At 41.2% G+C, this 13,580-nt stretch overlaps 1 protein-coding gene across 2 annotated transcripts in view; it reads left to right on the top strand.

The window, feature by feature from the left end:
- UROC1 (urocanate hydratase 1) overlaps window positions 1-13,580 on the top strand; it is a 46,426-nt gene that overhangs the window by 28,658 nt on the left and 4,188 nt on the right. For both annotated transcript variants that reach the window (XM_072875844.1, XM_072875845.1), the window contains 4 exons: window positions 4,520-4,590; window positions 5,551-5,649; window positions 7,010-7,109; window positions 9,988-10,069. In XM_072875844.1, the coding sequence (XP_072731945.1) occupies window positions 4,520-4,590; window positions 5,551-5,649; window positions 7,010-7,109; window positions 9,988-10,069 (352 nt within the window). The remainder of the gene's footprint in view (window positions 1-4,519; window positions 4,591-5,550; window positions 5,650-7,009; window positions 7,110-9,987; window positions 10,070-13,580) is intronic.

The raw sequence follows: 13,580 nt of genomic DNA on the forward strand, positions 1-13,580 counted from the left end.
GAGCATTTATCTTCATTTGTTACGGATTTTCCTGCGCTTTGTCACCTTGAAACTTTAAAGCAAACAGAATCTTTCATCAATAGGTCTCCAAGAGTTTTTTAAAGGAGTCAGATTGCTTTGCCCCTATCTCCCAGGTGAATGAGGCATGGGAACCTAGGGAGGTTTTCAAGAGGCTAGCAAGCAGATCAGTGGCAGGAAACCCAGGTTTCATGGGTGTGGTGCTCCATCCAGTGTCATTTATTTGTGATTACAATTTTGAGGTCTTTCTTTTTTGTCATTTGTTAATACATTGACAGCTGTTTCTACTCACTCGTGGAACCAATCTCGAATATCTGCATGGCTCTGTATGCTACTCTAGTATCTAGGAATTACACTCTTTCACTCTTCCATATCCCTGAAGTGGGCTATTACTGTTATCTCCTGCTTATGAATGGGAACTGAGACAAGCTAATTTTGCGTCAGCAAACATGAATCCTAATCTCCCAGGTTGCAGTGGAAGGCCCTACTACTTTCCCTTTCTTTGTCTGCTTTTACAGTAGCTGGACAGCAGACTCAAAGACTTAAGTGTCATTGTCCCCTAGCACTAAGTCCTCAGCTCTTCTGTTTCGAGAGAGTGGAGTTTTGTGCTTCTTAGAATCAAGGAAGGGATCAGAAGGAAACGGATCACAAATCCAAAGCATATTTTATGGGGTGGAGAGCATAATATTTTTACCTGGTAATATTTAAATATTTGTTGCTTCGTTTGTGAAAGACATTGTTGAAATATGAATAGAAGTGTGAAGATTTTGAATGCTCTCCTATTTGTTCTGGAAGAGTTAGCATTGCATGCATCTAGGGTGGTATTTCTGAAAAGGATATACCACATTCAGATATGTCTCGTTTGAAACAAAACTACTGTTGTCTTCCTATAATGTAAGGCTGGTGTCCAGCTTCCTTTTCCTCCCAAGAGGTGAATTATTGATAGAGTGGGTCTGACCCTGCAAGGTCCTTAGCTCTGTCTATTCTCTTAAACTTTCCTTAGGAGTCATCTTAAAGAAATAGCAATGGAGCATGAGGGGTTTTTAATGCAGTGCCCCAGAAGTGCCTCCCCTGTTCTAAGGATATTGAAACTTTCATGTTTTTAAACCTGGTCCCTCGGCTTAATCGAAGGGAGGGTGAAATCAATACTATAGTGCTGGATCTCTCTTCAAAAATTTGCAGTAATTTTTCTGCCATGTACTTCAGTCTCCAGTCATCTTCTCTCAAGATTGAAATGATGCATGACCTTTGGATGGTTTGCATTGCAAGACTAGGAAATGAATCAGTTACTGGGTGCACATAGTATGTGGGTGTTTATATAGATGATAATGTAAAGCTCAGGAGAGAAGTCTCTTGCACAGACAAAAAGCATTGAACTCTTGCATGATATTCTTAATTTAAATGAAAAATTACATTTAAAAAATCCCAACAGGTGAAAACAGGCTTAAGGGCAAGGCTATTATTGGATTTGATGTTGAATTTGGCAGGACAATGAGCATAGGATTTCAAAAAGAAATGAAAACAGAATTTGGCCAGAAAATAAACAGCCATTCATGGATTCATGTTCTTGAGTATTCCACTTGCTGTCCACTCCCTATGGGACCTGGGCTTGGACCAAATTCCAGGGTCTGGATATCCTCACACACTTGTACATCTAAAATCTGAACCTATCTTTGAATTTTATAGAGGTATCTGTTATGATGGCTGAGTGAAAACTCCACAGAGCTGAAGTCTGTTGCATTCCAAGTCTAAACTTTTTGACCTGGCCTTGAGTTCAATGTTAAACGTGCTGCTTCTTTCGTGGAGTTATATTTTTGCGCTTAAACCTCACAAACTGTGGAAAAAGTCCTATGTAGTTTTAGTATCTGCTTCCACACCTAAGGTACCCAAGCTTTTAATTTAGCCTTTGCATGAGAGATGCAGCACTAATGATTGCAGTGTAACTTGGATTTATGACCTCTGTGGTAGTTTGAAGGCTGAGCTGATGCATAACAACAATACAAATCTCCCAAGAGCAAAGGGAGCCAATCTGTGTTGATGAGGACTGTTCCTCTGAGTACACAGTGCTTTCCAGTATCTTTTAAACCCTAAATAAGTACAAAGGCCTATGAAATACCGGAAGCAACACAGCTTGCCTGACTTCAAAATGTATTCCTGTTGGAGTGGGGAAATGGGGGCAGCAGTTTAGCAAATGAGACACGTGTGGAGCTAATGTAAAGTTAAGGTCTTTCTAGAAAGAGCTGTAAGATTTTTCAGTTGCAGGAAGTGAGGCTAAATAAAGGAGAGGATTCTTCACTTCCCCAGGGGTAACTGATGAAATCCAACTTTGGACACACCACAGTCTAGGACAGAGAATATGACTGTTTATTGGAGCTGGCTGGGAGGGACAGATGTGCTGTGTTGAGATATGTCCTTGTAGCCAGTATTCTCATCTGGCTTCTTTTCTGGATATGTTCTATAGAATTAACAGACAGTAAGATCTTTTCTTTAAGTCTGTGTACTGTGAAGTATAAAATATGGTAAGTACTCTCTGAGCTTATAAAAGTGATAAAGGAACTCATTCTCTATGCAGTTTTCTAGAGTAACTCCTGTAAACTCTCATTAAATATCTATAATAACCTAAGTGAACACTACCCATTACCTTCTAGAAGATGTTTCCCTAAAGCTTATGAATGGCAGCACAATCCTCCTAGGACAGCTCTAGCAGATGTTTCATCTTTCACTCCCTGTGAAGCTAAGAGCTGACATGTTAATCCTCATTGCAGAGTTTAGAAGCTATCACTGGGAGCCAACCCCTAAAGCACTGACAGGTCTTTTTAGGATCATTAAAACTCTCTGTATGGAAGGCCTGCCTCTGCAGGAATGAGTGTATTTTACATTTCCCTTTAACAATGTGTTTAACCTGGATTAGATATGAGTATCTTGCCTTTTCCTCTTTCCTTTTTCTGGTTTTACTATGCGTATCTGCTGACATATTGCCTAGTGGAAAGACAGTAGTCTTAAACACTCTTATCAGTTACTGGGGACAATTTCAAGTTAGCAGTGTGCAGTTTCTCCAGTTTGACTGACTTTCAAACACAAGTTTCAGATTTAAGATTCACTTTGGTTCAGCTGGACAGGGTGCTGGGCTATCTTGTCTAGACCGTGCTTTTGCCAAGAAAGGCTGGGCCAGGTGATCCTTGAGGTCCCTTCCAACCTGGTATTCTATGATTCTGTGAAGTTATATATCCATTATAATTTGACTGGAAAATGGGTGAGAGCTGGAAAGTGATGGGGAACATGCTATCTTGGCATCTGCAGAAATGATTATAACTTGAAGCTCTAATGCATGAGCAAGTCACTGTGGCTTAGCATGTTCCCACATGCCAGCTGAGCCCTGGTAGCTGACCATGTCTCTCAGGACAAGGTAATGTGACGTAGCTTAGCCCACAGAGAAAGAGCCTACCGGCAGTAACTTCTTCAGCCATTGTAACCTTATCTGAGCTCACACTCAGCCTGCGGGGAAAGGCATAACTGTAAAAGCCCCCAAAATTAAGACAGTAAGACAATGCTTCTGTCCCATTCCATCCTGCCTCTCCCTTTTGTTACTCACTTGCTACAGATGGTGCCATGCCTGTGGAGGCAGTTGATTGTACTGAGGTTGCCATGTATCTGACTGATACGTGCCATATTTCACTGTTTCACTTCAAATATCTTTATTCTTACTCTTCTTTGGTTTGGCTGATTGAGATGGAATGGCACAGATATAAATAAGAGGAGAAGATGGAGAATATAAAAAGATTATATATAATTCTCTTCTTAGATAACAACATATATATCTAACCAAGGTGTAGGGTGGATTTACACATAAAGTAGCTACTCCATAATTTTTTCTGTGCAGTTTGTGCTCCATAGTAATGCGAAGCAACATACCTCTGTAGGATGAGAGACCTCAGTTTTATCCTGCGATAAAAACATTCATGTGGGCCATTTAGTACAGAGCAGTGGCTGTGCTATAAATCTATATCCCAGTGTTGGTGTAACTTATCCTCAAGTATGTATTGCCAGCTGCTTCTGAGAATTTCTGCTGGCTGACTCAAAGGAGTTATTTACTACCTGATGCAAGGCTGGACTGTAGTACCCAATGTCATGGAGTTTGCTAAAGCTCCTAATTTAGCAGTCTCAGAAAGGGATTAGGCATTTAGTAGGCAGCAAGCTAGGTGACCAAAAAATGAACAGTACATGTAACCCATATTTCAAGGTTTAATTTAGTTTGCTAAAGATCTGAATGGGAGTTAGCATTCCCACTGCCTCCTAGGTGATATCTCATACCTTCCTCTAAATATATGGTACCAGTTACTGCATCAGCTGCACAGAGGATTCTATATAGCATTTCCTATATGCGTGCTCGCATCTGAGAGTAGAATTTGACTTCCTAGTGCTGTCAGATGAATTAAATTAAACTTAGAGCATATTGCATTCATTTCCAAAACCTCTTTTCTTTCTTGCTTTCTCTTGCAAGTGAGCACATCTGTGAAGCAGCAGTACCATGACAACATCCGCTGGATTCGCGAAGCTGGCAGGCACAGCTTGGTAAGTGCACAACATCCTTCAGCACGCGTGACCACTTCTGGTCCAGAATGCAGTTTTGGAATGCTGGAGTGAAAAGCAGGAATGGGCATGAGTGAAAACACTAGCTGTAACTCCCAGGGCTGATAACTTAAACCTCCCTCCGCAGCACGGTTTTACGGTGAGGTAAAACAGTTCTTTCCCTTCACTTCCTCATCTGGAAATGTTCAAATAATTCAGCAATATGTAGTCTTATCTGGAGTGAAACACGTCAATGATTCACTATCCACCTCATTTGTAACCACCTTTCTTTCAGAGCACTATTCAAAACGTCCTTCTTGGCATGGCTTTGGCCCAAGCTCTCCACACCTGCAGTTCCCAGTAGCCTCTTCAAAGCAGGTGATGAGGCCAAAGAACTGCCATCCTCTTGCACTGTGGGAAGCAGGATGCCAGGGAAGCATCCTTTGTTTTTCTTTTAGGGCAGGCTCTCACTGTGAAGCTAACTGGTAACACTGTAGGGCTCATATGTGTTCTTCTCATCTGGAAGCCAGATTGGTCTGTGGGGTAAAAGCTGGAGAGGAGCATAGCTGTGCAGGACAGATGTTCTTTGCCATTCTTTGTCTCCATATTTCTCTTCCCTTCCAGCCCACCATCACCAGTTCCAAACCTCTGCTTCTCAGCTGTTGATAAGGGATTTGTTGATAGGGGGATTATAGCCTAGCAATCAGGTTGATTTAAAAAGTGGGATTTATTGGACAGTAGCAGCTGAATACAGAAATACATATCACTGATTGTGTGAGTGGAGATAAAACTCAGTTCAAAGAGGGATTTTAATTTCTTTTTTCTGGCAGCTGGATGTTGACGAAGAAATAATCTGCACTTTCTCCTACAGAAGGGGTCAATCCTGTGACTCCATTTATCTGGGGCCTGAAGATAAGCCAGTTGCACAGAGAACCTTATCGCTCTGGCATTTTTATTTTCCAGGTTGTTGGCTCTCAAGCTAGAATCTTATATTCTGATCAGAGGGGTCGTGTGTCTATAGCTGTGGCTATTAATCGAGCGATTTCCGAAGGAAGGATTAAGGTTTGTCTCTTTTGTCTTGATATGGTCCGGTAATTGTGTTTAATATCTGAGACTGAGGTGGCAGGTGGGAAAGGAGAAAGCTTCAACCAGTGAGAACAGAAGTGCCTGCCGTTTACATGGGACCAGTATTCTGTTAGCATGTATTACAGCTCAGTCCTCGTGTCTGCCTGTCACCAGTATTGCACTACATAATAGAAGAGAGACGGGTTTAGAAACTCTCTGAAATATGCCACCTTTTATTTCATGGTGGGAATCTGCCTTATTTTCTATTTGGGCATCTACAAGCACAACGTATGCTGTGATTTGCTGAAAACACAAGGCAGGAACTGTAACTCCTTAGCAGTACCCCAGACATTAAAAGTAACAAGAGACTGTGCCACTGCCCAGTGCTTCTTATCCTCTGTCCCTTTTTAAAGGGGCAAACTCAAGTAAAACTTAGAATGGATTCTAGCTAGGAAAGACCTGGTTTTTGTTAGTCAGAAAATGTTTGTTAAAATATTTCAAATGCTGTTGACCTTCTCAGGATTCAAAATGAACGTTGCTGTAAGCTAGTCTTAAAAAATAAACCTGACCAGAGCACTCCCTTGGAGCTATGACTGACAAGGTCAGACTCCCAGGCCCTTCAGATTTTGTTGCATCCTTTTATCATTTCTGCAAATCTCCATTCCCCCTCTCACAAGTTAGGTGCTCATGTCTATTTTCAATGATTTTCTAATTCACTGCCAGCAGAAAACAGAGCCAGCTAATTCCAGACCACACCATGCCAAGAGTGAATTATTCTTATATAAACCCCGTGCATGGCAAATGATAATGAAGACCTGCAAGCTGATCTATATTCATACTGTCAATTAAATTCCAGATCAAGAATGGACTTGTTTGAGCTGTATGAAATCACTGACTTTCATTGCTAACCTGGTTTTAGTGTTGAAGTCTTCCAAAAGAATGAAAAAGTGTAAAAATTCTTACTGTTACTTTTCATTTTCAACAGCAAACAAGAACTATTTTTGAATGGAGATTTTTGCATACTGAAATGTCTTTGAAATTTCAGCAAAGAAATGCTCAGATGAAATAACCATACTGCTTTCCCTCTTCTCCCTGCCCTCCTTTGAGGATGCCATTGGCATAAAAACAAGCTCTTGTTCTTAGTTATGAAAGGATGGTGGCTTTCATGAACAGCATTGGAACTACTGTTTTATAATAAATAATAGCAGGCAGAGAAGGTGTTTCAGGGGGTTTAGGAGAGGGGACAAAGCTGAGGTTTGAAATAACTTAAGACAGAAATGAATTCAGCAAATTATGATTGTTGGTAGCATTGACAGTCCATGAAGGATTCCATTTTCTTGTCCTTGGCTTTTTGCAGGCTCCAGTCGTCCTCAGCCGAGATCACCATGATGTGAGTGGGACTGACAGTCCTTACAGAGAAACGTCAAACATTTATGATGGATCAGCCTTTTGCGCAGGTCAGCAGAGCAGCTGAGGCTTGTCTGTCCAGGCAAACAAGGAAATTGCTTTAAAAGAGAAATTTTTTAATGCAACATTTTAAAAATGTTTTTTATTAACCCTTTAATCCCAATTAATCATATTTCCTGAGAAGCTTTGTGGGATTTAATAGTGATATAGACAATGTGGAGCTAGTTAAATAGGAGAGGTCCAGAACAATGCTGAAAATTCAATGAAGATGCATCAGATTTACCTGAATGTAAATGGAGAGCAGTCTATCTCAGAGGAAGATACTTCTGTTTGATTTTAATTTTGCACCTCGCTGTTTCAAAGAGGTGACCTGAGCAGAATTACAGCCATATTTCCTTGGGGTCCACAAGATCAAAATCAGGTCTATAATAGTATTTTGCTTAAAGCAAAAAGATTCACAGCTGCATTTATTTCATTGCCTGAGGACTCAAGAAAACAGTCTGGAGGTTCTGAAAGGATCTTTTCTGGTCATAAGGGAACATACTTTGATAGCAAAAGCATAAGAATGGAAGTCAGGTGTTATGGATTAGACTCCAAGCCTTGTTGCTCACTTACAGTGTGACTGTGGGCAAATCATGTAGGTTTGCTATACAAAAGAAGCCTTTAATTCTGCACACCTGACCTGAGCTAACCAGACTCTGCTTTTAAGTTTGTGAAATGGTGCTTTATAAAAATAAACCCAAGAAATATCAGATTGGAGACCTGAAAAAAATGACTGAAGCACTAAGCAATTTTTAACCTAAATCTTCCTCAATTTTCCATCCATAAAGTGGAAATTATGATAATAGCTTTAGCCCAGTAGTGTTTCCGCATGTCATGAACTGACAATCACAAAGTGGCTTGAGATTGGAGGATACAAGCTGCTGTAGAAGGAGAAATTATGATAGAGGTAGCTGAGCATATTGAATTACTTCCATTATGGGAATTCATAATAGAACCAAATTATGGCTCAATTTTAAGGAGAAAAGTTCCCTGCTATCTTAACTGGATTTCCTGATGAAAGGAGGCTTTTAGCTGTGTCTATCAGTCCACTTCAACACTTTTTGAGTATGTTGGCTAGTTCTAATAGGCCAGATGGATAGGTGCCTCGAATAATGTTTGGTTCTGACAAGCTATGAGAAAATGGTGCAGCTGCACAGAGAACAGCAATCCAAAGTAATGTCTCCACCAAAGGGCTTAACATAAGTAAACCTCAGGCAAAGCCCTCAGAAGATGGCAATAGAAACAAGGCTTGCAGAATCCTATTGCTCATCATGCTATATGTTTTTTCTTTGCATTTTGTGATTTACATGAACATTTGCCTTCTTCAAGGGCTTATCTAAAGCCTGTTGACCACTGATTGAACTGGTCTTTGAAACCAGGCCTAACTCTGTTTTACCAGGTGAGCCTCTGGAGGTAATAAAGGAACATCTTAGGTCTTCCTCTCTCCCTTCTTCCCTGTTGTTTTAACCCCACATTTGAGCTGGTTCAGTTGAAATTGGCTCCTCTCTAGCACACAGGAATTTTCCAGTGTATTTGCCTGTCTTATTTTGTTTTGCAGTAAGTACCTCAGTCTGATCCTTGGCAAACATGGGTCATCACGGCTCAGCAAAGTGTAGTTCAGCACAGACATTTGCACAGTTAGTGACCTTTATCAAAGCCAAGGAGCAGCACGTTATTACATTGTTAGTCCACTTGCCATGCTCCTTGTCCAACCTCCACTCTTATCATGCTAGTGGCTGAGGAAGCAATCTGTACATTTTTAGAATATGGGGATTTTGATCTCTCCCATTCCCTCTTGACAGCACTGTAATTATGATAATTGGGTTATTAAAGTGACATAATGCCAGATAAAAGATGCCATAATGGGGCTTTTGACAGGGTTTAACATAGATTAGTGCTCAAGTAAACTCATTTTTCCATCAGACATGTAACAACTGTGGGTCTGCAGATGTGGCTGGTGGGGATATTGCTGTTTGTCTAATTTTTTTTGCTGTTAAAAGCACAGCAAATGATCTGTTAAATCTGTCCTGAATTAAATCTGCACAAACTTTTTCAGTAAATTTTACCCTGTTATCCTCTGTGTCTACCTCTTTCCACTTCTCTAGGTATATCCTTTAGCACAAATTGTAGTAAACATACAAAATTCTAGTGAACATTTCAGTGGAAATCATACATTTAACATTTGACTAATGACATTTGTCTGCTAAATTATTTTTCTTCTTTTTTTTTTTTAAAGAAGAAACCTCCTGTGTGATTTCAGCACTTCATGTTCAGACTAAAATTCCCCCATGTCCAGAGAATCGGGGCCAATGTCACTTTCATCCCAACTGTGTTCCCAAAACGCAACTCCTTAGCTTTAGACTGGTTTTCTGCACAGGGCTGGATTAACTCTGCAGTCTGATCTGAAAATACTGTAGGCTTCTGAGAACTGCAAGGTGTGTAGTTTTCCAGGTGTCCCTCCCGTTTTGAAACCCTCCACATGGATGTGTCCAGCCTGTTCTTCCATGACTGAGGCATCCCAAAGGAGAGGATTGTATTTCCCTCCACCCTGAGGCGGTATCTCCCAGCTGAGGAGTGGTAGGTTCTTCAGCTGCTTGACTTGGATCACAAACGCAGAGAGCACCAGGGTCCTCACAAACCACAGTGTGAAATTGGCATTTGCTTCCTCCCGTGCAGGGGCAAAGAGTGGCAGGAAAAATCTCTCTTGCCCGTTCCTCCCAAGAATGAGATGTTCAGTGTCTACCTGTGAGAGAAGCTATGAGTAAACCCTCCCTCCAACAGTGCCTTCACACAGCCAAAATCAAGATGTTAGTGGAAGGAGTGAGCAGCACAACAAAAAAACGAATGCAGCATGTCAGAGCTGTAACACCTTTCCTCTCTTCCTAGACATGGCGGTACAAAATTTTGTAGGAGATGCGTTCAGAGGAGCAACCTGGGTTGCGTTGCACAACGGTGGTGGCGTTGGCTGGTAAGAACTATATTTATGTGTCTAAAGCTGGACTCTGAATCCCGCTACCGCTGCTGTGTATGCGTGTGGGGAGGAGAGACAGGAGGGGAATTGCAGAAAAGGTGTGTATTACTGGAGTAGTACAATGTCGTGATCATGGGAAGGAAAGGATGGGTTTGGAGACAAGGATGTATTATAAGGTAAAGTGTGGTGTTGTATGAGGCTTTTTTAATTAACACCCATATGTCTAGAAAAAGTGTTTTAGACATTGGCCACAGCACAGTTTGGAGAACTTAATTTGCCGAACAAGGACAGTCTGCCGTGGTCTTTTTGAACAGATCCTACTTCCAAAGTTGTCTTCACACATGCACAGCCAAAGTGTTAGTGGATGGATTATGTTTAGGTTTCCCCTTAAGCTGTATTTAAATCTGTGACCTTAGGACCCCAATATAAATGCCCATGTGCTAAAGTGCAACGAGGGGTTATTGATACAAAACAGCTCAGGTGCCAGCCAGCCCCCCAGTCTTCTTTCTCCCCTTGCTCGTGCCTGGTAGGATAAAAGACCACAGCCAAGTAAGGACTTGATTAAACACCTCCTTCACATAAGATGCAGAACTAAGAGAAATCTCTAAACTGAGATGCAGAATGAGAGAAATATTATGTATGGAGTGGGAAATTAATCTCCTTCATGTGCCACCAAAAGGTTACTCTGGGTTTGCAGAGCTTTAGGGAAAAGGAGAGCCTGGCCACACTGCAGAGTCTTTAGTTATGGTTTGTTCTTTCCAGCAAAGCCTCTCCCATTTACAGTCATGTCTTCATTTTTGTGGTGTCCCCAGTCAAAAGGGGGGCAACCCTCTACTAAATGCTGTAGCGAACCCTCCCACTTCCCTGTTCCATCCAGCTCTGGAATATGCCAACAACAGCAAGCCAAAGAACTTGTAGCAGATGTTATCCTCAGAGATGTTTGATAATTTATTATTACTCATCCAGATGACCTGGATCCAGAAAATATCCCTTCAAGTCAGATGGAGAATTCCCTCTCCTGTACTCCAACTCCTTTGATTTCAGTGAAGTAACTACTGAATAGAAGGTACATGAGAGGAAAATTGAACAGTGGGGTAAGAAGGCTTTCTGAGGGCTTAGACACATGGAGTGAAAATCTGGCTTAACTGATTTCAGCGATAACACCCCCTGTGGCCAGCATTTTATTCACAATTTCCATAATTCTGAATGGAAAATACATACCAGAATATCTGCTTACTCTCGTCATCTCAGACTCCAGAGATAGCAGCAGACGAGATCTGTCTGAATGGTGTTAACCTTTTACAATATCTGCTTATGAAATACAAGCAAAGAAAGTAACTTTCCACTACATGTTGTGCAAAATATTTGGAATATTTTTGTGATAATTGATGATAATAATTATTATAATTGCTAAAATAATTGTTTATGCCATGAATGTTTTGTGCATCGATGATGCTTAATTCAAAGGACACAAGTGATCATATTCCCTATCTCTCTCTGGCCTCTGTAAGGCCAGTCCCTCCTGCATGTTTCTAGCCCTCTGAGCAATTCAAAGAGAGATTGGCTGAATGGTGAGACTGCCCTTACTTCTGGAAAACTGGCACTGGCCACACTGCAATTTCAATTATATTGTTTTAGTTGTTTCTTAAGTGGAGTTACATCATTAGAAAGAAGCTCTTCCCCAAGGCAGAGCAGAGGTGCTGTCATTTATGCAATGCATCAGAAAATTAGCATGTGGCTATTCACTGAAATCAAAATATCGATGGAAAAACAGGGTTTGGTTATCCTTTTTTACATTTCCTATGGCTGCTTAGTGGCTTGTCATTGTGGAACAGTATCTGCTCACCTTGTTCTCGGGAGCAGTCATAGCCCTCTGATTAAATTACTGTGCTTCAGTGAAGAATGCAGGGCCTGAAAATTAGGCCCGTCTCTGCATGAACCTTAACAAGCCACCATGCTGAGACTCAGACGTGGTTAACAATGTTGTGTCATTAGATGCCGTGGTCTGGAGAGCCCCCGAAAGCCACGGCACGGCAGGTGGTTCTGCTCAGCTTAACTAGTCATGGCACCACCCCGGCTAGTTAAAGCTCTGCACCCCTTTGCCTTCTAAGGAGAAAGAGGAGAATAATTTAAAGGTGGTAAAAGAAGCAAAACCAACCCCCAACCATAACAAATTACTTTCTTTGCCTGGAAGAGACAGATGCGTTCAGGTTTTTAGGACCCTTTTTCTTCTGGAGAGCTAAAAATTCAGCTGACTTTGTTATAAAGAAATCTCCATGCGCCTGATAAAATCTTCTTGTCATCAGCTGATTTGGAAATGTGGAAGTGCATGTGGAAGTTTGCATATTTATTTATAAACAAATACGCATGTGATTAGAGAGAAATCAAGTTGTCATTGTCAAGTTTCTGTTCAGGGAGTTCAGAAATGGCAATTGCACTGTGTTCAGCTACCAGTCCTCCCCACAGAGGCTGGGCTTCCCTGGAACTGCTGACAGATCTGCCCTGTCTTCCCTATGAGACGAGAGAAGTGCCTTTTACCTGCTTGGATTTTTCTGTGGTATAGCCTTGTGGGACAAAGAAAAAAGCAGGATTAATATTTATTTAGCTGGAATCTGCATCACATGTGCTGTTTGAGAGACTTAAGATTAACATAGTCTTGACTATAATTACAGCAAATGAATGTTATTCATTTCTTGCTGCCTGTTTATTTGCAGGAGAATGTATATCAGCACGCAGCCTGAGTAACCTGTAGTAACAAAAAGGCAGAAGCAATTTAAGAATCGAACTGCACTGTTGACAGTGTGACATCTTGATTGTGAGAGAGGCCTTGTTTTCTTTGATCACCTTAGAAGGAGACATCTGGAAATTATAGGAGGTAGCTTAGGTCAAAATGCCACATGTTTCTTTAATTACCTGAAAATGTGACCCAATGCTAATGAAGGCAGAGCGCTCCCCTTTAAAAGTGAGAGGTTTTGCTAGAAAATCCATCCTAAAAAACATTGGCATTTAATTTATGAGTGATTTTTAGACAGTAGGACAGATTCTGATGAGTGACTCTGATTTACACTGGAGTAACTCCATGGAAATCGATGGAGAGGCTCTAAATTTATGGAGTGCAAGTGAGATCAGATGCTCACTGTTCATGCCTAAGCTTCAAAGGATGCTCTTTGGGATGCTGTGCACAGAGGGGATCTTTCCCACTGAAAGGACATCATCTTCCCATATGGAATATCTTTAGAAAGCACTGGTCCAGGGGTCTGATTTTCTTACTGTCTTATACTGTCGATGGGCTGTCTTGAGGTGTGTTCGTACTGTGGTCCCAATTACATTGCAATGGCATCATTGACGTTGATAAGCGTACTCTAGCTTGGTACCTTGATGGTAAAGAATGGTGCTAATTTGGTCTCTGTACACAAAAGCAGCAGAGTATGGTGAGGTAACTGTCCCTGGTCTTGATATAATTACATTTGTAATGTTGTCATCCAGGCCGGTCCCTTCTTTTGGAGAA

Source organism: Ciconia boyciana, chromosome 11 (genome assembly GCF_034638445.1).
Source record: "Ciconia boyciana chromosome 11, ASM3463844v1, whole genome shotgun sequence".
Lineage (NCBI taxonomy): Eukaryota > Metazoa > Chordata > Aves > Ciconiiformes > Ciconiidae > Ciconia > Ciconia boyciana.